The 25,639-nt window shown below is 37.1% G+C and overlaps 1 protein-coding gene across 2 annotated transcripts in view; it reads left to right on the top strand.

The window, feature by feature from the left end:
• The first annotated feature begins 511 nt into the window (after positions 1-511).
• Positions 512-25,639, top strand: part of LOC139115093 (glycine receptor subunit alpha-2-like) — a 28,487-nt gene continuing 3,359 nt past the window's right edge. The window contains exons 1-8 of one of the 2 annotated variants that reach the window (XM_070676985.1): positions 512-838; positions 15,781-15,893; positions 16,228-16,295; positions 20,369-20,580; positions 21,420-21,502; positions 22,530-22,664; positions 23,322-23,551; positions 25,261-25,428. In XM_070676985.1, the coding sequence (XP_070533086.1) occupies positions 723-838; positions 15,781-15,893; positions 16,228-16,295; positions 20,369-20,580; positions 21,420-21,502; positions 22,530-22,664; positions 23,322-23,551; positions 25,261-25,428 (1,125 nt within the window). In that variant the 5' untranslated portion in view covers positions 512-722. Of the gene's footprint in view, positions 839-9,580; positions 9,601-15,780; positions 15,894-16,227; positions 16,296-20,368; positions 20,581-21,419; positions 21,503-22,529; positions 22,665-23,321; positions 23,552-25,260; positions 25,429-25,639 lie in introns of those variants that run through there. The other variant, XM_070676986.1, reaches the window with a different exon arrangement.

Below are 25,639 nucleotides of genomic sequence, written 5' to 3'. Positions count from 1 at the left end.
TATATCGATATTTGTGGAGCTGGAATAGCGGGAAGTATTTTTGTAGCTTTTCATCCAGGAAGGGATTGAAACCTTTGAATTTTGGAAAAATAAATGAATTAATGCACAAACACATGGCATGAAGTATCAAAGGTAGATTTTAATACAATCATAATGGTGATTATTATTCATATTTGTGTAATTCAATTTCTGGGTGAATAGTAGCTTATTCCACGATGCTTTATATGGTCAAAGGGTTACATTATACCTATCGCAAACCATTTCATTTCAGGCAATAAAACTCTTTCTTATTTCTTCGACTGCAGACTTAACGTCATATATTTTTAATAATCATTTATTATCATTGAGATTCGGTAGGGGAACACGTGATCTAAAACACTTCTTATTTTTCAATTACATAAACTTCCAAAGCAAGTCTGAAAGGCATTGTCGGTCGAATCTATAGTCTACTATAGAGTTAAAACAAGGCTATTATTGTCAGAGGAAATATTTACACGAAGCTAGGGAGTTTACTTTCGGCATATAACAGTGCACATTGCAGTGGCTACCTGACAACGTATGCGTACGTGTATGCAGATCGTTGCGGTATTAGACATCAACTCCGCTGCTCACTTGAAGGATGTCTTCTGAATATGTAAGTCATCGATAGTGTATCCAACAAGTTCACTGTCTGATCAAGACCACGGTTCTCTCCAGAGCAAATAATCACGAGCTGTGCGAATATGTCCTTTGGCAGCACCGCCATGCAGATGCGTTCACAAATGTATGTTATTCTGTTTGCCATGATTTTCAGCCTATTCGGTCTGGTGTTGCCCTTACAACTAGCGTCAACTAATGGGTAAGTAACGTCAAATCGATCATTTTCTATCAAACCACGGTGATGTCAAGTTTTTGAGTGACTGTGAGTGTACTGTGTATAAACTTAATATGTGTAGAATTTCCGACTACAGCACAGACATGTTGAGTTTCCCTGTCAGTAAAGAAAACTACTTGTCAATCAGATAGCGCTCTCAGCTCACTCAAGTAAGGTCGTGGACTAAGCTTCATTTCTTTCATATAGCTGAGCATGGGCATGCCTCAGTTGTATACCTTGCCTTGCAATCATGTCTAGTATATTTAAACCATGCCAGGTCCTTAATGGTTTACATAATACTGCAGATAAATTTAAGAATTTCCCGTAGAATTCAAAAAAGGAACAAAACTAAACATTTACGCAACAAGATCTTGTGTAGATGTAAGTTTTCTGCATAAACTGTAACATTAATCCAGGCATTACTCTTAAAAAGAAACAATGCTCTCAAAAACCAAGGTTGTTTCCCTTAATATTCCCACGTCAAATCTGCCACATACATTGGTATGACAATTACTAGCGTTTCATTATTTCGAATTCTCGGTATGTTGTGAACATTTCGAGACATGTAAAATCAGACGAAGTTTGACATGGAACAAGCCATTGTGTGGTACGGAAATACAAGATATTGACTGTACATTAGAGTATGGCGACTCAATTACTTGGCGTGGTTTGGCCTCGTCAACGCTTTCACGCACTATGAATTCCTGATGTACGTCTGTTCGCATATATGCAGCTTTAACAATCGTTGCCAAAGCGTCAAACGAGCTTGCCGGTGAAAAGATGACGTCATTTAGTGCATCAAGGCTTGACCCCTTGTGGCAGGGCTTATGTCAACAACAGCGCACTGCTGAAAAGACAACTCACAATCGTTCATGCTTTCAAATTTTGGTGAGACAAATTTAACTATCGCTTTCAGGAGCTCATGGCGTACAGAACTGTGTCAACAATTCTCCACCTAGCGTGACCTATCTGAGGTCACTGTACTGACAGTCTTAATCAGACTGTGGCACTACTGAGTGGGGGAATGTTGACCTCGATTTCAGTGGTATCAAACTCACTTAGATGGTCGTTGAATATAGCGGCTATTATATTCGATATTTCGAGGTCGAGATGGCTTTCGAAATGTCATTCTTCAAGGACAGATTGTCTTTATTTAGGAAGTAGCATTTCATTATGTACGTTATTCGGTCAGACTTTAGCAAGGTACTTTTGGAATAACATTGGTTATGTGCATAAAGATTTGGTGATAAAGAGTTGGTAATTCAAAAACGTGTAGGATAATTGGATATCGTGGTTGATGCAGCGGTGGATTTGGAATTTCAAAAACTGGCAGAGACAAATAAACCTACTTGCAGTAACATGGCATTATGTATGATTGAAAATGTTTGAACTACGTTCTTATCCCATCTTCTCTATATGTATGCATTGTGTACATTGAGTTTGGCAATTTAGAAAATACATGCGATGCTGTTTGCAGTCTCAGATAAAGCTTGCAAAGTCCCTTGCGTTGGCACATTTAAAATACCATAATGCAGTTACATTATGATTTGAAAAGAGAATTAAACGTTATCAATGCGCATTTCATGTTTATAATTTGATCTAATCGACGATCGAAGTTCTGTAATGCTGACTTATTTCTAAGGATTGCTTATTTAAGCTTTAAATTGTAAAAGCCGTGTGTTTGTTTGATCACAATGATGTATACATTATTGCTGATGTAAAGAAATCATGTTGGATATTATGATCTTTATCAGTCTTTAGACTCTGTTATTACTACTGCTCAATACTGTAGTCTGTATCAACATTTTATATTGCCATACACTGTCATCATGCAGCACTGTAATAACTGCCTGGGCAAAATATTAAATGCAAAATTCCATCATTGCACATATGTCATTATATTTTTATTTGAAGTCCAGTTTTCCAAATGTATGCTTTCGAATGTAGGGGTGGGCCTCAGCAGAGGTCGTAGATATGCATATATGCGATGTCTGCCCTTTTATTTTAAACACAAAATGTTATATTAACATGGCATTAAACGAGTAAATGACCCGTAAAGATTTTCACCTGCAAACATGTTTTTGAAATTTGTGTGGAGCCTAATATGCACTTCAATATGGAGGAAAACATATCATCGATATTTGTTTTGTTTTCCCTTTGGAATACCAGAGCGGCAGTGAGTGTGAAATTCTGTTCCCAATATCAACAATTTTAACTGCGTATTGAATATAAAAGCTCCCCTTCACCATATGTATTTACCAATTTAAACTACTTCACTTACTTGTCAAGCGATGAAAACACATAGCTATAATTTCTAAACTTATTTCATAATAATTATTTCACAATAAAAATGGCACGGCGTACATAAGTCCAAAATGCTGAAAAACACTTCGACCCGAAATTGTCCTCGGTCGTTTAATGGCTAGTCATGCATGACATTGGCATATTAAACGATTACATGTACATGAACAGCGGAGACGAAGTTTCTATTCAACGAAGGATCTCGTTCCAAGTTATGTTAGATGAATAGTTATGTTTGTTTCAACGCAGAGCATGGAGATAACATAGTATTGCTTATTTCATGTTTTCTTCTGATATTGAAAGTCAAAACATCGGGCACACATGCTGCACACATTTCACTTGTACAGCTCTGTGAAATCGACTAAATTGCATGTAAGGATTGCTTCAAAATGCTGATTATCAAATGTAAGCAATAATTAAAGTTTTCCCGAGCTAATACCATGCTATAAGCATTAATGTATTCTGTAATTGCTGAGTCGTAAATACTCCCTAGAGAATTGGCAAACCCTACACTGTATCTTACCATCGAAATGTGACACACGGGGCTACTACAAGAAATAGGTAGTGTTTCCATAAATGTGTTGATAATACCGTTGATAGTATTTCCGTCTCATACAGACATCTTCGTTTTCAGTTCCCTTCCAGTTCAATAAAATTTGTAATCTGACCTTTCACGGCGCAAACGATCTTTCAAAGCATTTCCAGTCTTACCTTACACTGATTTAATGAATTTTCACGTTTTTTGTTGAATTCTGTCCGAAATCTGGCAATCAGTTAACTTTCAGTTCAAGCCGATGTGTAAACTCTGAAAGTTATCAGAACCAGGAGAACGGACTGTACAACAACCAGATTAAATTATTGACGCATTTCGTTGGTTACAATGCATTGGTAGCTTGGATCTGTATGGTCTAACAGTAGTATCGTGGTCCAACATCGTCATCAAGCGTCTGAATCTATCACGGAGGTTAAATCACTCTCCAAGACTAAAAACACCGAAATATCAGAGACATGGTGACTGCCAACAAGTATGAAATTCATTTTATGCATGGGTACTTCCCTGACAACTTTATGCAAGATATGATCGTACCAACAGTTAAACAAGGTTTAAACGATATAAATACGTCTGTATTATCAATATAGCAAAAGTCTTTGAACTCTGTGTGTTGTCATGAATCGATCACAAATCAGCACAAATGATTCTCAAGTTGGTTTCAAGAGGAAGCACTCTGCCGACATGTGCATTTACATCCAGAAAGAGATTGTTGACTTTTATAAAAGACACATGCTTCAGTTTTCACGTGTTTCCTTGAAGCTAGAAAGGCGTTCGATGAGGTGAATTATTGAACCATGTTAAAAATAATAGCCTAGGGCAAAGCACCCTCTGTTGTGCGTTTTTTTTATTTTTGTATCGCAGTCAAACATTCTATGTGGGATTAGCCACTCTATTTCATCGTCGTTTCATGTTATCATGGGGTAAGGTAACCAACTATTATTTCTTCAAATTTATGTTGACGATCTTACTTGTATTCTAGCGAAAACGAAAAGTGGCTATCACGTCAGATAGCAGATGCACTCATAAACCACGTCTTATATACCGATGACAAAGTACTGATTTGTCTATCAGTCACTTCACTCATGTGAACTCTACGAAAATGATCATGATATTCAATACCACACTGATAAAACTGAATCTTTGTATTTCTTACGGAACTTGAGGAAATTTCAAAAATCTTAAAAAGTGGTACTTATACAGCAAAATCTCTTAAATTAAGAATTGCGATAAGGTATTTTGTCATATATGATGTCAGCTTCTGGAGAGAATGACGCAGATATACAACGACAGTTGAGGTGTATGTAATAGGAAGAATTTTATTATTCGTAATTTTAACAACTGTTCTCACATCAAACATAATCTCTTTCGATCTTTCATGTAAAGTGTTTATTGTTTAAACATTTGGCGTAAGTTTAGTGTAAAGCAAATGATTGCATTGAGGGTGGGCTATAACACTAAAATGCAAATTTTTATGCAACTGAAATGTGCCTATATTAATAGTAATACCTGTGTACAAAGGCATATTTTAAATTTTGCTTAAGGCACTATTTAGCTTTAGTCTTCGTCTTATTGAGAGCAAGTCAGAGTTCTCAGATCCGTAGATCTGATCTTTATACTTGTCATCCTTTTAGGCTCGTTTTAGAAGAGTCACGCATAATTCGTGTTTTAATGCTTTTGAAATATATACATGAAGATAATAATAGTAATAAAAACGAGACATACAGCTACCTGCATGTGTTGATGTGTGATCGCTGAAGACTTCATACTCTTCTTTACATATTCCTCCACAGTGCCGCTTATATGAAAATTGGACGTTCCTGACGAGTCGGGCGCGATCAACTTTTGTTTTCACTGACACACGAAGACGGCTCTTGTTCTTTGAAAATTTTCAGCATGAACGCCACATTTTTAAACCATATTCATCGGATATCATGGTATTGATGTGAAGAATTGCGCATTATTTCTCTGAGTGTTCGATGACGTCATCGAACAGTATAACTCCTGACTCCTGACTAAGTGTGAGACGTTGGCTATGTTCACTTAAGCAGCAGTGACCCTGATGTGACCTATACTCAGACCTTAGCAATGACCCTAATGTGACTTTCATTGTACATCGTTGCTGTTTCCTCAGTACGTGCCAGCTGACAGTTGAACAAATATTCTGACTCGCATCTGTGATAAATACATAGGAGTGAGAGTGGCGAGAAATCAAGTTGTGCATTCGATCAAAGCAGTTGAGCAGATATTTATGTTCTCGCAAAGGTCAATCAATTCGTTGAACAGTCACAGAAACTAGAAACCTGAACTTTTGTCTGAGAAGAACAGCAAAACTTGCCATCTAATTTTGATTGCAGTGCAGATATAGCAGTCGTATAGGGATTCTCATCTTATATCATTATTCTTGTTCTATTAGTAGAATTCTAATTCTAAAGATACAATCTATTTGATGAATAACATAGGTAGGACAAATCAACGAATGAAAACTGAGAGATTATATGATTAAACAAGGGTACCATGGGAAATTCACACAAAGTCGATATTATCTAGTGACGTTTTAGAACAATATTTTACAGCCAGCAAAAATTTGTTTTTGATTTGGAAATCAAATATTGAATTAGCTTTGTTTTGTACTGTCTCTTTTTGAACTACGAGTGTCAACAATTTTTCCTTTCTTCATTAATATTCCCTATTCCTTCTGAAACCCCTGTAATCAATATTAAGGATTATTCTACTCTTTCACGAAGCCTTGTTTCCCCATCTTCTTAACAATATGGCATTGACTCTGTACAAACCAGACATACTTCAAAAATTCAGGAGACAACGAAGACAAAATATCACAATGATGATGTTGACGATGATGATGTACAACTTATAATTATTAAAGCACCATGATCCGAGCTATTTCTTGATGAACTGCGACGGGAAAGGGTTGCAAGTCTGCAAGTCGTGCAAATGACAGTGACATGATGAATTTCGATATTTGAAAACTTTGCAAATTTACACAGGAAAACAACGTATACGTTGGATAGAGATTGATATTACGGCGGAGAATGGCGGCAACACTGAAATCACGACGTCGGCATTTCTCTGCGTATACGATCGTATTGTATCGTGAAGAGTTGAATCAATTAAAAAAGATTAGTTTTACAGTCACAATTCAAAGCATAACAAATTATACCAACAATTGACTGCTTACCTCTTCAGTATAAATAGACAAGACAGTGAAAAAACTTCTGGAATTCTTTTAGAGAAAGTGAAAATCTAAAACGCAAAATATTTATTATTATTATTATTTAATATTCCTGTTTCGTGTCTGTCCATACCTATTCCTTCAAGTATTATGCGTCGATATAGACTTACCAACAGATCTTGTTATTCATTAGAGAGGAGTGTCACGTTGCCAATTCTGAATGTGCTAATGCATAGAAGTTTAATTTCTTAGATTATATATGTATCGCAAACTTGCAATATCATACCAAACAGTCTGTGCAAATGATCTTTTGGCGCGTCTGTGACATTTCATTTTCCGCATCCGTCTTAAAATTCAAGTTTCTGTCAATATATTAGAATGGAAGGGAGACACGAGAAGGTATACGGGTGTGGACACAATGGGAGGTAGGCACATAACGCCAGGATGCGACGAGGTATCGGGAGAGAGATTCAAAAAATGCGCGTAGAAGACAGGAGTACGCGAAAATGACACTCGACGAGATACCCAAAGTATATACATGTAGACACAAGAACCGTGAAGAATCGGAAAGCCAATTGTCTTTTAGGAGAAATATTTGAATGAATTATGGGAATGAGTATCTAGTAAGGAATACAAATGAAATAAATGATGTTGTTTTGGCACGAGGAAAATGATTTGATACATTGATATCAATAATTTAGAATCAAATCTAAAATTGATGCATTCTGGGTGAACTTTTTGCGATGATTTACTCTGTGGAGTTACGCACCTTAGCTATCTGCAACATCAATTTGATAGTCATTAACCTAGAGATTTCCCGTGTGCTGCTTCAATCTACACAGTAACTTTAATCAGAACGAGAGTTGGGGGATTTCACGGCTCACTGCTCCCCACAAGCTACTTTCTGTACATCTTAGCGCAGAAGATAATCTCACAGCTCCTATTTTTATCGTTTTCAGATTCAGTGTGTGTACGGATCAATTGTAGTTACTGTAAAATAAAATATTTGTAACGTCACATCACATGAGATTGTATCACATCAGATTAAAACACATCACGTCACAGCATCTTATTCTTGCGTCACATCACTTCGTAATATCCAGTATCGCCAGAGATAAAACTGTGCGACCTATTGTATGTGAAAAGACATTTCTTTTTAACGTAGTGTATTTTATCTTGAATACGAACATTTCGTGCGGCAGTATGCTGTTGCTAATTACTGTTAGAATCCTTCTTTTTCTTCCTCCTCCTCCTCCTCTTCTTCTTCTTCTAAAACCGCTTGATGTAAACTTCTCAAACTTACAGGGCTAGCGGGGTGACTGAGTATCGTTACATCTGTCCCTTTAAAATTCACGTGACCTGCATGGTGGCCATCTTGAATTTCTAAAAATGTATGAAAACAGCTTTTTCTGGGCATTAAAGGGATCATCAACTTTGAATTTTACGTGTTTTCATGTTGCATCCGAGTTGCTCTTAAAATTTACATAAAATCGTTAGTGGACCGTAACCATGGCTGCGATATTGGATTTTTTTTCCTGAAAATTCCCATTTAATCCGTAAACTCATCTCAAGAACCGACTATTTCAGCTGTAATTGCCCAAATATTTGACGGAAAATATCTATGGGATTTTATATTATCTCAGTATCTATTTGTTGTGATGACATTGTATTCAGCTAAAACAATTAAACGAGGGAAGCATTCAACTCACAGGTAATTAGTTGATACTCGTACCTCATACTATCGGTTTGTTGAAAGGCATATAATAGTAGTGTTTGGCAGCTCAAAGGTCTGTATGATAACCAAACTTTTTTATGGGATCTTTCACCAACTCTCACTTTTTCCAGCAACTAGTCACACATATCAGGATATCAGCCACTGTGCTCGTTATTTCCCACACAGCAAAATACACCTTATTATTATATTTCAAGCACTTTGAACCATTAATTAGCAGTAATGGATGAATTTGCTTGGGCCTCGCCTACGTCACTCTCAGCATAAATTTATAGTTGATTTTACTCTTGATATCACTGAACATACTTGAGATAGTATCCGTTTTCAAAAAAGAATATTTTTTTGGATTGAAAATTCTTTTGAAGGTTCTTTTTAAACGCAATCACAAGTTATCACCATCAAGCTGGTTTCAGTATTCCATCATAGGAGATCGACCATGTCGTATTTTTTTGTATCAGCGATGCGAACAGACAACTACGTAAATATATTTTAACAAACTTGCTTAGTTAAGGTCGTGTGCGCCTCGAAAGTGAAAGACTTAAACTTGTGCTTAAACTTTCCTCAGTGAAACCCCTCAGCCTTTCTTTAACCAATTAAAGACTAAATATCAGGGGTCACCGTGCAAAGTTTTGAACTAGAGAAACAAATTACCCAACATTTTTGAGATATTTGAAATTCAAAATGGCCGCCATCCCCATGATAACTCTATTGGAAAATTAAATTTGGGATTTTCGAAAAACTAAGATGGTGAAATGTCTTCTTTTTCCAAGAGCTTTAAAATTAGCCCCCAAAAGTGTAGTTTAGAAAAGAATTGTGGAAATTCGGAGTCCGAATATCTGTCCCCGATGCGCGTTCTACCGTACATTGTAACATCATCGTTTCTCTTCTCGCAATTTTTTTGAGGTCACATACAGGGGTGACATTCTCACAAGATGAAGAACTTCAAAATAAGTGAATACCAATTAAATCTGGTAAATCAGATATTTCAGGTTCATGTTGTACCAGCTGTCCTCTTTAACGCGTTAAATAAATGCTGAAAATTCAGAGTTCTTGGAATTTGTTACGGAGTCAAATTAAACAACATGAAACCTTGCATATCATGTAACCTCGCATATCGTGATGTAATGAAGAAAAATGCATCTTTAAGCAGAACGGTTCAGTTATAAGTCGTGACCGCTGTGGGCAACACAAAAACCTTTCAAAAAACTCTCGAAAACTTTTGATCTTCTTTCGACAGCGCTTTAAACTCTGAATTTTGTGACATAATGAAGAAAAGTGTATGTTTGAGCAGAACCGCTCCCTTTACACCGTTTTGCTCTGAGCAACATAAAAACGTTCAAAGAAAGCCGGGAAAGCATGGATTTAGTTGTGACAGCTTTACGAAGTCTAGATATTCGTAAAGAATATATGAACTGGATACATTTCAGTCCTTATCAAAGTAGACAAATCTGTAACTTCAATATCAATTGAAATCATCTTGCATGGAAAGACAATGTCAATTAACCTTTCCGTTATCGGTCATTGAAAGTGTCACGTGATATCACTAGCTGATTTCTTGGACGGCATGTCTATGACCTTTGCTTGCCTGGGTTTTCCCTGAGTTCCAGTATCGTCATTATGGGAAATGAAGAAGGAAAGCAGTAAATGCAGGCAGGGTTATTTATTATTAACTAGTAACCTAGGGTGTCGTAAGGGTTATGGATGGCGTGCATAGCTCGAGGCCTCCTAGAAAATCCCTTTTTGTTTGTTTTTAAAGGTTTGTCTGGACAAATCATGCTAATCTTCATTTTTACTGAAATCTGAATTGTCATAAGGCGCGGCTGTATTTCTGTACGCGCGACAAATAAATATTGGAAGGAGAACATATTTCATATGCTGTCTTTCTTCTAGTTTCATGTTTGAACGATAATTTAGACGGCGGAATGGTTTTCATGTGTGTGGCTTTTGCCTGCGATAATAGAATAGCAATGAGAGATTCGAAATCGACCCTCTTGAGAGAGATAAAATTAAAAATAAATAATATCAATAAAAAATGAATAAGACTCACATGGGATGGCGCTGTCCTGAGGCGTCTGTGTTTTATCACCTTCGTTTTGATTGCATAAATTTATAAGAGGAAAAATAAAAATGAATATAAAACAGATGGCATTCATTCTGAATGATGTGATCGCTGATTCGACAGAAATCGGGAAATCAAAATGGCGAGAACATAAAGTATATACTGGCAGACAAGTAGCTGCAGAGAATAGATACACATTCACGTAAGAGAAAAACGGCGAAAGTAAAGCTGGCCTTGTAAGTGAACTTTATACTGCTTGATAAGGGACAGACGACCTGATCCAAAACATTATGAAATCATTTTAACATCGTTTTTATTTTACAATGTCATGCTAAGATTGGTTTCAACCTTTTGTTGACGTGTAAAACATGACAAAACATCGAAAATAATTAACTAATCGTAATTTGTCGAGCCTTGAAGCCAGTGAAAGTTAAATAATAGCGATGCATTACTTCAATTATTGTCTGGTATAAACGAATCAGAATGATTGGACGATTGGAACAGTGATTCCTACGACAGTTGTTTCATATCGTTTAATTCGACATACTACCTCAGTTGAGATTTTGGTTAGTTTCGAGTAAGGGAAAATTAGACAAGTTTGTTCGACATTTTCGTATTCAAGGTCGTATAGTTAACCACAAGTCGAATTTTCTGAGTGATGTGAAACATTCAAATTTCCACACACAGACATTAATGTTTCAGAAACAGAGTATTCATGAAGTCCATGCTATCTTCAGTCCGTAACGTTTGGTCAAATGACCGACGACTTCCAAAAACAGTCATCAATTTTCATGTTATGTTGTAATAAATGTAAATGATCGTTGCAGTATTTTCGTTCACGTGACATAGATCTATAACAACCAGAATTAACAAAGTTGTAAAACAATTATACAATCCTTAAACAGGCGTTTAAACGTTTTATCCTGAATTATTCGTCAAAAATTGTCAAATTTACTTTTACGATTTGTTAACGTCATAATACCTCACTATTGATTCGTTTTATTTCATATCGAGTCAATATTAGCTCATGCAGTGTTGTTCAACTATTAAAGTCTTTTTATATATTTCATTTTCCTGCTTGATGTGTTAAATATGATTTGAAATTAATGTAAACCCTGAAATAGAAGTAGGTCACATGGAAAGAATTCCCTGAAGAAAGGAAAACGACTTTGTGACAAATTACTGTAACTTTGTGTCATAAATGTATGGCGTACAACACTACAGTAGCGTCTAAATCTACGAAATGATGTTTTGCTAATCATAAAAACAGATTTCAGTCGTGTGACAATCGTGATAAGCTATGTCATCGTATAATTTCTTCGCTTTGTATACCCGGCATGTTCTTCACATGAATTAACTCTTAAATATTCAGATGTCAACTGGTAATGATAAACTGATCATTTCCCGGTATTTAGCAATTTTTGCGTCAAGCACGAAATAAATACATCGAAGAATGAATATGGAACTATTTACCGTGGCGGCAGGAGATAATTTATCCTTCTGACATCGACAAACGGCCACCTGCTCCCGACCTCATTACCCAATATCTGGTTCAGATAGCTACTTACAGTCAAACTCGTATGACCAACCGAAACTGAGTTCATTCATTTTTTATTTGCTTTTGTTTTCAACCATTATTACATTTTCATTTCTGTAAGATAACACTAGCCGAATTTAGCCGAATTGGGATTGTTTATTGTTTTTGAAAATGCATAAAATAAACGTATGACATTATCGAAGTATTTTGAAAAATTAAAAAGGTTTTACAAGTCCCATTCCGGTTAATTTGTTAGAGATAACGTAATCACAAAGTTGGTTTAAACATAGACAGTAGAGGGTGTCTCCGCCACGTCACTGTATTGTCTTTGATTTAAATCGATGTGAATAATCCACCCAGCAATAACCAATCAGTTCCTTGTGCAACATACTTAGGTTCCTATACACAAACACACATCCAAAGGTTAAAATTATTCATAGTGACGCTTAATAGGCAACGATTCAATTCCAATGACAATTTGCATATCTACATATATCGCCGATCAATAAATGAATAGTGGCTAGTATCTATATTTACTGTAAATTAAACGCTTCTTTCTATCGAATGGATAATTTAATGTTCCCGTCTCCCAAAAAGCTGTTTCAATGGAGGAATTTGGTAAAGTACTGTTTATAGATATGTCTTACTCGGATGCTAATAGTCATCATACTGTTACACAGTTTACAGCATTCGACGATTCTTAAAACTCTCATTGTGTTTTATCGTCCCATCATGGCGTATTATTGATTTAAATTCATCGTTATTTAGGAAGGGTAACTGAAACAGGGACGAATCACATACTGCATACAAAGTTAGAGGCTCACTTCGCATCCCGGATAGCTATGAACTTGAGAGAGAAAGTGGCTTGTTATAAGCATGAATTTAGTAAAACAAGTAGCGTGAGGACGTTTCTTCATAACCTTCAAGAATCGCGTGATTTAACCCTGCAGAAATGCGTGATGCGCGCGTCGGAGTAGCACCCCCTCACCCGCAGAATCGCCTAGCCTGTGTCCGTACTCAAGTGGCCCTGCAGAAATGCAAATTGCGTGTGTACCGGTGACTGTGGCGCAAGAAGATATTACCTTGTCAATTGAGTTGAACGTAGTCATTGATACCGCAATAACGTTTTCTCCACAAGTTTTATTTCTTTGCTTTACGATGATAATATGGCAACAGTCTCTGACTGATGTATGACTTACATATAGCAATTCTATAGCAATACTGATTCTCAACCTTTTAACAATTCCATTATGAAAATTGTCAGCATCCCGTTTCATTCGTTGATGTTGTAAACGCCCCGTATTTATTGTTAAGATAACGTTTGACAAATATCGTATCTCCTTGCTGTTGAACCAATCAATCGTAATGACAACCTTTAGACCATCTCTTCCCCCACAATTTTGCTTTATCAAACTTGACTCCACCTATAAACAATGCTTCACATCATTTTGATTTATGTACATCATTTTTATCCACAGTTAATATCAAGCTAGACGGATTTAACAAGGCAGACGGCCTCGATGATTAATCAATTCGCATGTCACTTTTAGTTCTGAATTTATGTGTCTACAAATATAACAAAATCAGTGGATTAAATGTCAGCAAAACGTACCTTAACATTTCTTCTTTTGAATTCACCGTTTTGTAAAACAAGTAGCTTCTCAGTTTTGGACATTTTAAATTTTAAAATTCGTTGGTTTTGACATTCACAGTCAGACTGACGTCACTTAAAGCTGCCGTTATTTGATACCCAACTGTTGTTCAAAATGCGCATGCTATACTAATCCCAACGGAAACTATAAATTAAGAAACAGCTGGTGGTTCTTCTCAAATGGATAACGCCATTGCCAAGAACAAATCGATATATTTCTATCGCTTTCCACTGAAAGCTATCGTGATAGAGTTTTTGTTCAGTCAAGTTAATAAATTATGATGTAATGGTGCTCGATCTCGGGAGAAATTTCACTGATAATTGTTTCCGATAAAAATTCTGACAAAGCAACTTTTCCCCGCCATCAATAAATTTACCGTTATTTTGTGAGAAGCACAATGGTCAAATAGAACACATTTTGCGTGTGTATACTGATTCTCAAAGGTGTCATATGTCAGCTTTTTTGTTGTTCAATATGCGCAGGCCTCCATGCAGACCCCTCCATGCTTAATCAGTTTTGGTGCCTGGAAGCTTGGTAAGAATTGATCAAAACATCATGGTTTCCTCCGGGAGACTTTGTCATATCATGATGGTTTCTGTGAGGAGAATTGGTCACAGCACTTTGGGTTCTGTTAGGAGAATTGATCATATCATGGTGGCTTCTGTCAGAAGAATTAGTTATAACATTGCAGTTTTTGCGAGGAGAATTGGTCATTGCACTGTGGTTTCCTCTCGCAGAATTGATCTTACCATGGTTGTTCAGTTTCTGTAAGGAGAATTAGTCATAGCACTGTGGTTTCTGTTAGGAGAATTGATCGGAGTTTGGTGGTTCCTTTTTAAGCATTGATCGTAGCGTACCATCTTTGTCCCTTAATTATAATGATGTAACAGGCAAATTAATTTTAAAACTGGTTGCGTTAATTAGTGAGAGAAAAAAACCTATTGAGTCTGAAGTCTTGTGCTCATTTTATATGACCGTATGGTTTTGCTGTCAGCTTAGGGCAAACACACATTACCAGGGTTATGTCAGCACACTAACACGTGATCAATTATTTAGTGCAGCAAATGCAATGAAGTGTTCTTCAAGTCTAGATGTAGTTTAGGTAGTACGCACTTCAACATCAAAAGACTTGAACTTTTTGCTCAAATATTGGTATGGAAACTTTAAATGATTCCCTTTCGAAATCAAAGGGGTCACAGTACAAAGGTAATCTAATATTTACCGACACTTTAAATTCTAAATGGGCGCTATCCCTGTCCTCACTCTATAATGAAAAATTAAATTTTCGATTTATCCAAAATAAATCAGTGAAAACTTTAGATACTTCATGAGCTCAAACGTAAGGCCCCATAAGTGGTAATCGAAAAAAGAATTGTAAAAACCGAGAGTCCAAATATCTGTCCCCGAGGTGTATTCTACCTTAATTAACCTCATGGAGCTCGTCTTCAAATTTACATGTTTTATAAAGTTTGTCAATAATCATGTCGAGTTCATGTTATAAAGTTTACTTCAAGTTTGTTGAAATTATGATTGGTAGTCTGATTAGAGCAAAATTATTTTTAGAACATTGTGATGAAAATGGGACATGTCGTTGTCATAGTTATATTCTAAGTTGTAAAAAATGAAGAACTGGATGAATATATCAATCATTCTGTCGCCTCCCTTGTTTGCTTTCTCTTCGTGAAAATTTCAGACGTATTGGTAGTATATAAGTTGGAGCCTGCCCATCGACGCAGGAACATTTCAAATTACATCGTTGAATGTGCAAGTAGAATTTACTGAACATGTCACTGTGACAGACAAACGATTCTTCTGTTGACATTCACAGTGAACGAAAATCAATACGCTTTATCTGTAGACGTGAAACCATTAACCATTTCTATTGCATTTGATCTGCTTACAGGCAATTCGACAATACCACAGGCAACTTTACAGAGAGAGACCAGACCTCACACATGTTAAATTATCTTTTGAGTCCAACTCGCTATGACAAGCGTTTCCGGCCAATGTCCAAGGGTAAGTTACGTTTAACTATCACACTTTGTAAATTTTGAAAACGACTGAAATTAAATCTTATTGCGAAAATATATGCCGTATGTTGTTTACCGGATATTTACATATATAAAGTGATTTGACTGTGAGGAATATATTGTCATCCGTATTGGTAACTATAGAAAATGTCGCCTGTTGGTTTCCATGGAAATCTCACTTGCACGATTCGCTCAGTTTGTAGTATAATTTTATTTGTAGATCAAGACATTGTAGTATCAAAGTATTGACTATTACATTAAATGAACATAACCAACTATTTGCAACAAAAACCAACACCATGTCAGCGTTTTCCTTCCAGGGCCGCCAGTAGAGGTCGCCTGTGATATTTTCATCAATAGTTTTGATTCGATTACAGAAACAACAATGGTAAGAAATTAAAAATATATTCAGAAATGTTTCCGATCAATATTCTAATTTTGATTTAGAATGTGGTGTCCTATTGGTAGAGGTCAGAATCATTTTGATATTAACAATGTGATCATATTGTTGAAAATTATTCAATGTAAAAATACGTTTCAAAAATTGCTCCAAACTTTGCCTTTACGCCATCAATCGCTGTCCGGTCCTAGTATCGTTGTTTGTCAGTAGTTGCAGCAATATGAGTCAATCGCCATGGAAACCGCGCTGACGTCATCATCTGTTCGCCACTTACATTATCTCAGCTGTTATGAAGGAAGAACGCCGTCATTGATACCGTCAATCATGACCAGATGATTGTACTTACTGATAACACATCATACCAGAGATAAGGTTACTTAAAAGCATATATGCATTTTGGATCAATATGTCCCCTTACTGTTTTTAGAAAATTATCCGATTTACAAGAAGAGTAAAACACACTTAGCAACGGTATCACAAAAAAAACACAACTTCTTGATACTTCTAAATTGTGGAAAGGATTACTTCGGCAAAATTGTTCTGACATTCGGAATGACGCATCACCGTGTACATAAGAGAAGACTTGTAAATTTGACACTCGCTATTCTGTGTGTGTGTGTGTGTGTGTGTGATATCAACGCATGGATTGAATCATGAAATGTCAAAATGTTCAGGTCAAGTTGACTTCGTCATCAAGGTATTGTGGGAAATGGTGGCCTAATTAAGCAGCTCAGTCAGGCCATGCTACATCTTGTACCACCAAGCCACTTTGGGTCTTGATGCACACTTTGACCTCTACAATCGCATACCGTTCCAAAGCAGAACAGAATTATTTGTTGGTTAAATTGCCAGGATGCATGGAAGATTCATTGGCAAATTATCAAGGCGTTTAATTCATGAGATGGCTAATATTTTCTGTCACATCGGCCTGAAATTGACTGAAAAGGCGTCGGCATACAGTTCGATGACTTTAATATACGATTTGACGTGTATCTATAGCATGATCCTTTGACGACGACGAATGATTTGAGAACATCGGTACGTATAAATAGATGACGTTGCGTATGACGACCTTTACGTATGGTATGTTGATATTTAACGAGTGTTATCCTATCAGCAATACTATCTGAGCGTTGCAAATGGTGTGATGGATGATAGAGGCGACCCGGCTCTTCTCGACCTGACTCTGATGACAGCGGAGGATTTCCTGATGGTATTATCCTCAGTGGTATACTCAGCAGAATCTTCCTTAATCGGGATTAAACCTTAATCCTTGTCACAGAAGTGATCCCTGAAAATATCACCTGCAGTGTCTTTACATGATTACACTTTCAACGCTTCAAGCTTTGATATCGAACGAGTATAAATGATGATGTAGGTCGTGCGATGTCGTCGCTATAGCAACAAAGTTACGTGAATGCCATTGAGACAATGACTTGTTACTATTCGAGATGCAAGAAATACATTGATTTTGAGACAGAATTCAATCAAGGACATTCAACTTTCATTAGCTTGAAACGTGACGAATTTAGCATACGATTGTAATGAGCGCAAGTAGCTCTAAAACGTCATTAACATCAATTACTCTCCATGATAATCAATTAGTTCCTAAATATAATTAGTTTTTTCAGACCCTCAGGCGCTGTCATTAATTTACCTCTGAAACTTTGCCATTAACTCTCAGGTCACATACCCGAATCTCTAAACAAACATATGCTAATTACTCAGTGAATATTAAATGTATAATATTTAAAAAATAAGTCATGATAGCACAGGCAAGATCGCCTTCGGCTCGGGCATCACCAATATTACCGTCACGAGCACCATCCCTTGGGCGGGCAACAAATCGTGTTATCATGTGTTATTAAATTTTTTACACCCAACACTTTGTTTCCAAATTTTTGCGTGGAATAGTATACACCTATTACCTGGTCATGAGGGCTATAGCGCCCGTCTATTACTCCGAGGGGCCGTGTGTTACCAGAAACACATCGCTATTCCCCGAGGCCGTAGGCCGAGGGGTATAGCGATGTTTTTCCTAGTAGCATACGGCCATGAGCCTAGGGGTAATAAACGGGCGCTATAGCCCAAATAAAGACCAGGTCATTGGTGTTTTATAACACACCGCACGCTCATGCTGTAATATGTTATAGTTTTTGATGTGTTTTCATATTTTGCACCGCAACAATCCACAGTGGTACAGTAGTAAATAGTACCACTTTCTTCCAAAAGTATATTATAAGCGTATCTATAACACGCCACATGCTCATTCCGTGTCGCGATTCGCCAGAATACGTCACGTGACGAGAAAATAGATACGTCTAGTCCCCATCGGATCGACAAAAGTGACGTCAGAGGGTATTTTTTGAAAAGCTATTTCCCTAGGGAAATAGTTTTGCCCAAATTTGGAAAAGTGCCCAGTCACGTGACCGTAGTGTGGTCTGCAGCTTTGCAACAATGGCGGGTGAGTGGAACGTGATGTGCGTCCGGGATAGGTAACGACACATTCTCTAAAACAGATTTTCCAACATTTTCCAACATTCCAACAGCGTAGGAACTTGAACAGCACATCGACGGAAAAGATTAAAGTGCAACTAAGGATGTCGCTAGGTATGCTTAGAATATTTTTAAAAGAAAGTGGTACCACGTATAACTGAAACCGCTGTGGAGACATCGCCCAGTAAACTTGTCACAATGGATTGTTGCGGTGCAAAATATTAAAACACATTAAAAATTATATAACAATACAACATGAGCATGTGGTGTGTTATAAAACACCTATAGCCTGGTCTTTATTCGGGCTATAGCGCTCGTCTATTACCCCTCGTGGCCGTGTGTTACCAGAAACACATCGCTAATACCCCTCGGCCTACGGCCTCGGGGAATAGCGGTGAGTTTCTGGTAACACATAGCCTCTCGGGGTAATAGACGGGCGCTATAGCTCTCACGACCAGGCAATAGGTGTTTACTATCAACATCCTTGGTTGCACTCGAATCTTTTTCGTCGATGAGCTGCTCAAGTTCCTACGTTGTTGGAATTGAATGTCTTTCTGTTTTAGAGAGAGGCTCGTCGCTCAATCCGGGCGCACATCACATTCTAGTCACCCGCCATATATGAAAGTTGCAGACGACACTACGGTCACGTGACCGGGCACTTTTCCAAATTTGGTCGAAACTATTTCCCTAGGGAAATAGTTTTAAAAAAATACCCTCTGATGTCACTTTTGTCGATTCAGTGGGGACTAGACGTATCTTTTATCTCGTCACGTGACGTATTCTGGCGAATCGCGACCCGGAACTTGATGAGCATGAGGCGTGTTATAACACGTAATATCAGTGCACACGACAAGGCACTTCAGTCAATGTAGATCACTTTGTATTCTCAGCCAATTACGATAACGTAATAATACGTGAGGATTAATAAATTGATGCTATCGTGAAAAATTAGTCTTTACTTGTTTGTTTATATTCTTTCAAATTATCTGTATCTCCTGACGAAACTAAAATTAAGCAATATCCAAACAATAATTACCTTTACGTCGCTTCGTTTACTTTCACGTCTCTGTGGAAAAAAATATCTGCTCTGATAGATTCGGTTGAAATGATTTTCCAGGCAATTTCGAAATCACTGGATGGTAAATGTTTGGAAAGGGGATAATATTTTGAGAAAATCCATCTGTTAAAAGGACATTTAAATCGATAACCGTGTTAAAATTTCCTATTATGAGAATGATGTTTTGTTTTCAAGTTTTTTAGTCATTGAAATAATGCTTTCTGTGAAATATTGCACATGAAATTGTTTGTAGCATTACTCGAAGAAAGGCGACATCAACATTTGACATGTTCACCATCATGTGACACTCGGCTTGATTTCGTCGTAATACTCAATTAAGAAAATAATCTATTTTGCTGATGTACATATACCTTGTCTCACGTAGTTGCAATGAAGTAGAATTGAGAAAACACGCTGCACTCATATATGCTGAATCACAACCTAATTATATTCGTATGTCACCATTTATCATCGATAAAAATATAAAGATTAACTGATTGCTTTGCAGGACTACAGTGTTTCCATATTTATGCGCCAACATTGGATCGATAACAGACTTCGTCATAACGACACAGAACCGATCTTCTTGCATGAAATTCATCGAATTTGGACGCCAGATGCATTTTTTCCAAACGAAAAAGACGGTCATTTACACACAGTGACAGTCGAAAATCAAATGGCAAGAATCCATTCTGATGGACAGCTACTCTACAGTACCAGGTATCTCTGTGATTTTCATCTCAAAACCCTTTCCTCTTGAGTCTTGGCAGGTGTGACGTCATTAAAACTGATGACACACTGATTGGAGATTCAATTATGCTAATTATGTAGCTTACAGAAATTTCTCCCTTAAATGATGAGATCCATATTTTATTAAAAGCGTCTGATATGCTCATAAATTTAATAATATTTAGTCCAAAAGCACAATTTTTCATGCTATATTTGTTGACTTTATGACATTTTAGGCGACTACCTACCTAAATATTGACGATGAAACCGAATTTGCAAAACGCTCAGGCCAAAGAAATAAAATAATCGCGTTTCCCGTAACATGCGTCCGAAAATTAGGGTAGGTAGGTCGATGGATATTTTTATTTTCATTTCTATTTGCAGACCCATAAACGAAGGTAAAAGTTAGAGAATTTCCTCGAGATGTTTTGAAAACACGAAAACAATGTGTAGGGTCGGCAGGTTTTTCTGTAGTCTGGTTACCGTAAACATGAGTGTCATTTGATATGACCTTATATTAAATATACCATGATTTTCAGGGTTAAAGACTGTACAGATTAAGACACAACTTCATAAGTATCTGTCATTGTGGTATGCCAATTTTTCAAGTCTGAAATTGTCAATACATAGTGAATGAATCTGTTCATAGTATACTATATTCCAAAACTTATACACAAGCCAGCAAGATGTTAAGAAGTTAATAATTTATTAATCTGATCCGAACTCGAAAAGAATTTAGGTACTGTTTCGAATATACATTATTATTATCAAGACACTGTCACTCAAACTCGTCATTTCATTGTTTTTTTCCGTTCCTTCTCCGTTAACAGGTACAGTTTAAAGCTATCCTGTTATATGTCACTGCATAGTTTCCCTATGGACAGTCAGACATGCCGAATCAAATTGGAAAGTTGTGAGTAAAATGAATATTTCATTTATCGTATCATGATATACTATCAATCCAAAATTTGCTACCTTCAGACTTTGCTGCACATAAAAGTTACAGGCTGCTCAGACAAAACCGACCAGTACAACATTTCCTTCTGTGACTTAAAAGAAGAAATTGTCTGATTTCTGTAAAAACTGTACCTTACCAAAGGAATGAATAGTGTAATTCAGTAGTGTTATGTTGATCCGAAATGCAATTAAATTTGGATTCTTTGGTTGATTTATGTTTCGATGGAAGAGAGCTTTAAACTTTAAAGATGGAGACTTTCTCTCTTACACAATGTATTGTTTCTCGATTTTTGTAAAAGACAAATCTATTACGTCATAACATATTATATTCATCAGCTCTGTTGTTAAATTATATCAGATCATCAGTCAAGAAATTGTGAAATGTATTACAGCAAACAACCAGTGAATAAATTTACTTCGATACGTTACAGGTCATGATAAGGCTGATTAATCAGAGTGAAAGATATCATCATCATCATGCTATAGGTTTACTGCGTAACTTGACATGGAAATCTTATACTTGTAACAATGCATACACAGCTGTGGGGCTATAGCTGTGCTGGGGGTTTGGTATCATACACACAGCTGTGGGGGCTATAGCTGTGGGGGCTATAGCTGTGCTGGTGGTTTTGGTATTATACACATAGCTGTGGGGGCTATAGCTGTGCTGGTGGTTTGGATATCATACACATAGATGTGGGGGCTATAGCTGTGGGGGCTATAGCTGTGACAGGTGTCAGTATTTTCACGTGCTGATTTTAACTTCGACGACTTTGGTGGAGCGTAAAAAACAAAAATCCATCTGACAGACGCCACCACAGGTGTAGACCATCATGTCAGTAATCATTTCAGCCATTTTGCCAACCATATCATCGTGATGTGTAGCTCCGTCTGTCATTTGCATCGCGATAAATCAATCTCAAAGTAAACAAACATACTTCCCTGTATTTAACTGAACTAATTTTCCTTTCGTTTCCGTGCAGACGGTTACACAACAAAAGACTTGAAGTTTGAATGGAAACGAGATAAACCAATACAAAAGGACGATGACCTTAAACTGCCACAGTTCGGGATCACAGGAATATTAACGAAGAATTGTACTAAAGTGTACAGCACAGGTAAACTGCGAAATGTAAAATTTCAGAGATATATTAAAAGCTTATTTCTTAATTCTGTATTTTAATTTCATGGCGACAATCCAACAATTCGAAGGCAGAACAGTAGACTTGATCAAAGTCGATGTTGTTAACCCTGAATAAGACAGACAAGAAACTGTTGCATGCTATATCTTTGATGTTTATTATTTTATTGAGGCTATTTTGTGGATGGAAATGTCTGCTATGTGAATAATTTATCATTGTGACGTTATCATTGTTCACTGGTTCGTACCATACTCATGGTATTTAGAAATTCTGACTTGTCATCAGACGATAGTCAGTCTCTCAGCTCAGATCAATTATTTCCCAAAGGCGCCGAACACTGCGAGGCACGTGACATAGGTATTTGAGACAGACGCGACGACCTTAAATGGTTAATCACCTCGAGCCGCCTTGGTTTGCAAATGATTTAAATACCTGAGATGAATGTGCATGTCAAGTACCGAAAGTTCACTTGCTCGGAAGTTGAATGCAGCTATCAGTAAAGTGCCTGGAGTCATAAGCTTAATAGAAAGTGAAAAGTCTGATAAAAAACCGATAAAGTTAAATTGCTGGATAGTATAAAAAGTGAATACTGTAACATTTCATTTGATCTTTTTTTGTGCTTTCTCATCAAAGGCACCTTTAGTTGTATTGAAGCCGAATTCTATTTGGAGCGTGAAGTCGGATACTACATTCTACAGGCTTACCTACCCAGCATTATTCTCGTCGTCCTTTCTTGGGTTTCTTTCTGGATCAGCTACGAAGCAGCGCCCGCTAGAGTCGCTCTTGGAGTAACCACCATATTGACTTTGACAACACTCGACGCTGGAATAAGATCTCAACTGCCAAAAGTCTCCTATCCCAAGGTAGATATACAGTAATGCCGTGACATCTACCATTCCCGTCGAATGTATTTATGCTTAAAGGTTGTCAAACATTCTGTAAAGTAAAAAAAAAAGATAAATTAGTCTCAGTGGGAATCACGTTAGTGACGTCAGTCATCTTTTGGCGTGTCTACATCAGCTAAAATTCCTATTTTTTCAGTTAAAGTGCCATTACACCGGCCAACAATCAACAATACGACGTGTTTGATATTAGGAATAGGCAATCAAGTTTTCAAAAGACCTGCCAATCAAAGTGCACAAGAATTATGATAGCGTTTCACTTTTGAAGCTGTCGACAAGTATCAGACAAAATTGTGTGGTATTCGTTCACAGACTGTAATAATGACCCCATCTTTCATTCTGTTACATACCGTTGACGATTTACACCATACGGTAGAATTACCGTAAATTTGCTATCCAATATGAAAATTCAAATAATTGAGCAAATCCGACAAAGGTTTTGGCTGAAACATGCATTGTACTCAGTCGGACAAGAATGGTCAGATAGGCCCGTGAACACACAGACAGACAGACAAACAAACAAAAATACACACACGGCAACACGGAGACGGAACGAACTAAGCTGAAGACATACTGATAACATTTTTATTGCGCTGTGACAGATAGAGGGAAAGAGGAAAAAAATTGGAAGAATTCTATGAATTTATCGGCAGCAAAACAAGAATACAGGTTACAGCAGTCTAGTTACTGATACACGGGTTAAATCAAACATGGATTTGACTACTGAACCGTGGAATGTGCTAAAATATGAAAGGTCACTTATCAGACTTTTACGAGTCACTGATTCATGCATTCTGGATAGCATTGTATTTCAATATTTATATCCGATATATTTGTTGAAAAGCTACTTGAATATTTGTCAGTAAGGACAATGCACCCACATAAATTGTGTATGCCATTTGTACGCACTGTCAATTCTAAATTAAATGTTGAATGTAATCGTTTAGTTGATTTTGACAAATGCAATATCAGCACCGATATTATGCCAAATCGATTGTTTAATACTGAGAATGCACGCTTCAGGACAGCAGTTTTCTAGAAACTATTTTTTGCAAACTTGTGGTCAGTCTTTAGCACTTTTAAATCACAGAGTATATATTCGATTCAGTGACTGCGTTGTCTAGAAAAACACATAATAATATATATAGCGCACAAGTACATGTGCTCAAGGCGCTTTACAATTATTATTACCCCTGGTCACTGGACCGAATATGATACCACTCAACTCCCTGGAGAGCAAACAACAGCTCACATGTGCAGCCAATATGCGCAGCAGAACTAAACGCACACATTACAACCACTGTCCTACCAGGTACCCATCACTCCTGGGTGGGGAGAAGCAATGAGGAATAAAGTGCCTTGCTCAAGGACACAACACCATGGCCATGCCTGGGCTCGAACTCACCATCCTGTGATCGTACGTCCACTGGCCCATGATGCCTCCCACATCGTTGGTACGTGATTTTCAAGCAACCACTGCTGTAAATTAGACCCGCTCTCTATAGAATCAAAAAGCTTAAAAGATGATAGACTTAAGAGATTGGTAACTGAATATGTACGAATCAATGCCTCGGAAAACTGGACAAGTGATCTGCTAGAGCACATAAACATGAATAATTCATAAGCTTCTTGATCATGGTGCTATTTTTCCATTCATTTTCATTTACTAGGCTATTGACATTTGGATGGCGGTCTGTTTAGTGTTTGTCTTTGCTGCTCTGGTTGAATTCGCCGGCGTCAACTATATTAGTATTTACCAAAAGAAATTAAAGAAACAACGAGAAGAAGTGAAAGAATACGTCGAAGAAAAGAAACGACAAACGAAGCAAGTTGATAAAGTAAGATATTCTTCTAATTTTGACACGTTTCGCCTTAAAACTCCGTTACCTATAACTCATGACGTAATTTTCATTATTTTTATTTATTCTCTTTGTAAAACGTATTTCTTGTTCTGCTTCCGAAACCACGCTACTATGTCTTGTGTTCAGCTTGTAAACACAGCCTGTATGTGTGCAATGCTCAATGTTATTGTTCAAATGACAACTGAAT

The sequence above is a fragment of the Ptychodera flava genome, chromosome 17, assembly GCF_041260155.1.
Source record: "Ptychodera flava strain L36383 chromosome 17, AS_Pfla_20210202, whole genome shotgun sequence".
In the NCBI taxonomy this organism is placed as follows: Eukaryota; Metazoa; Hemichordata; class Enteropneusta; family Ptychoderidae; genus Ptychodera; species Ptychodera flava.
This window is presented reverse-complemented; position numbering and strand designations above follow the sequence as displayed.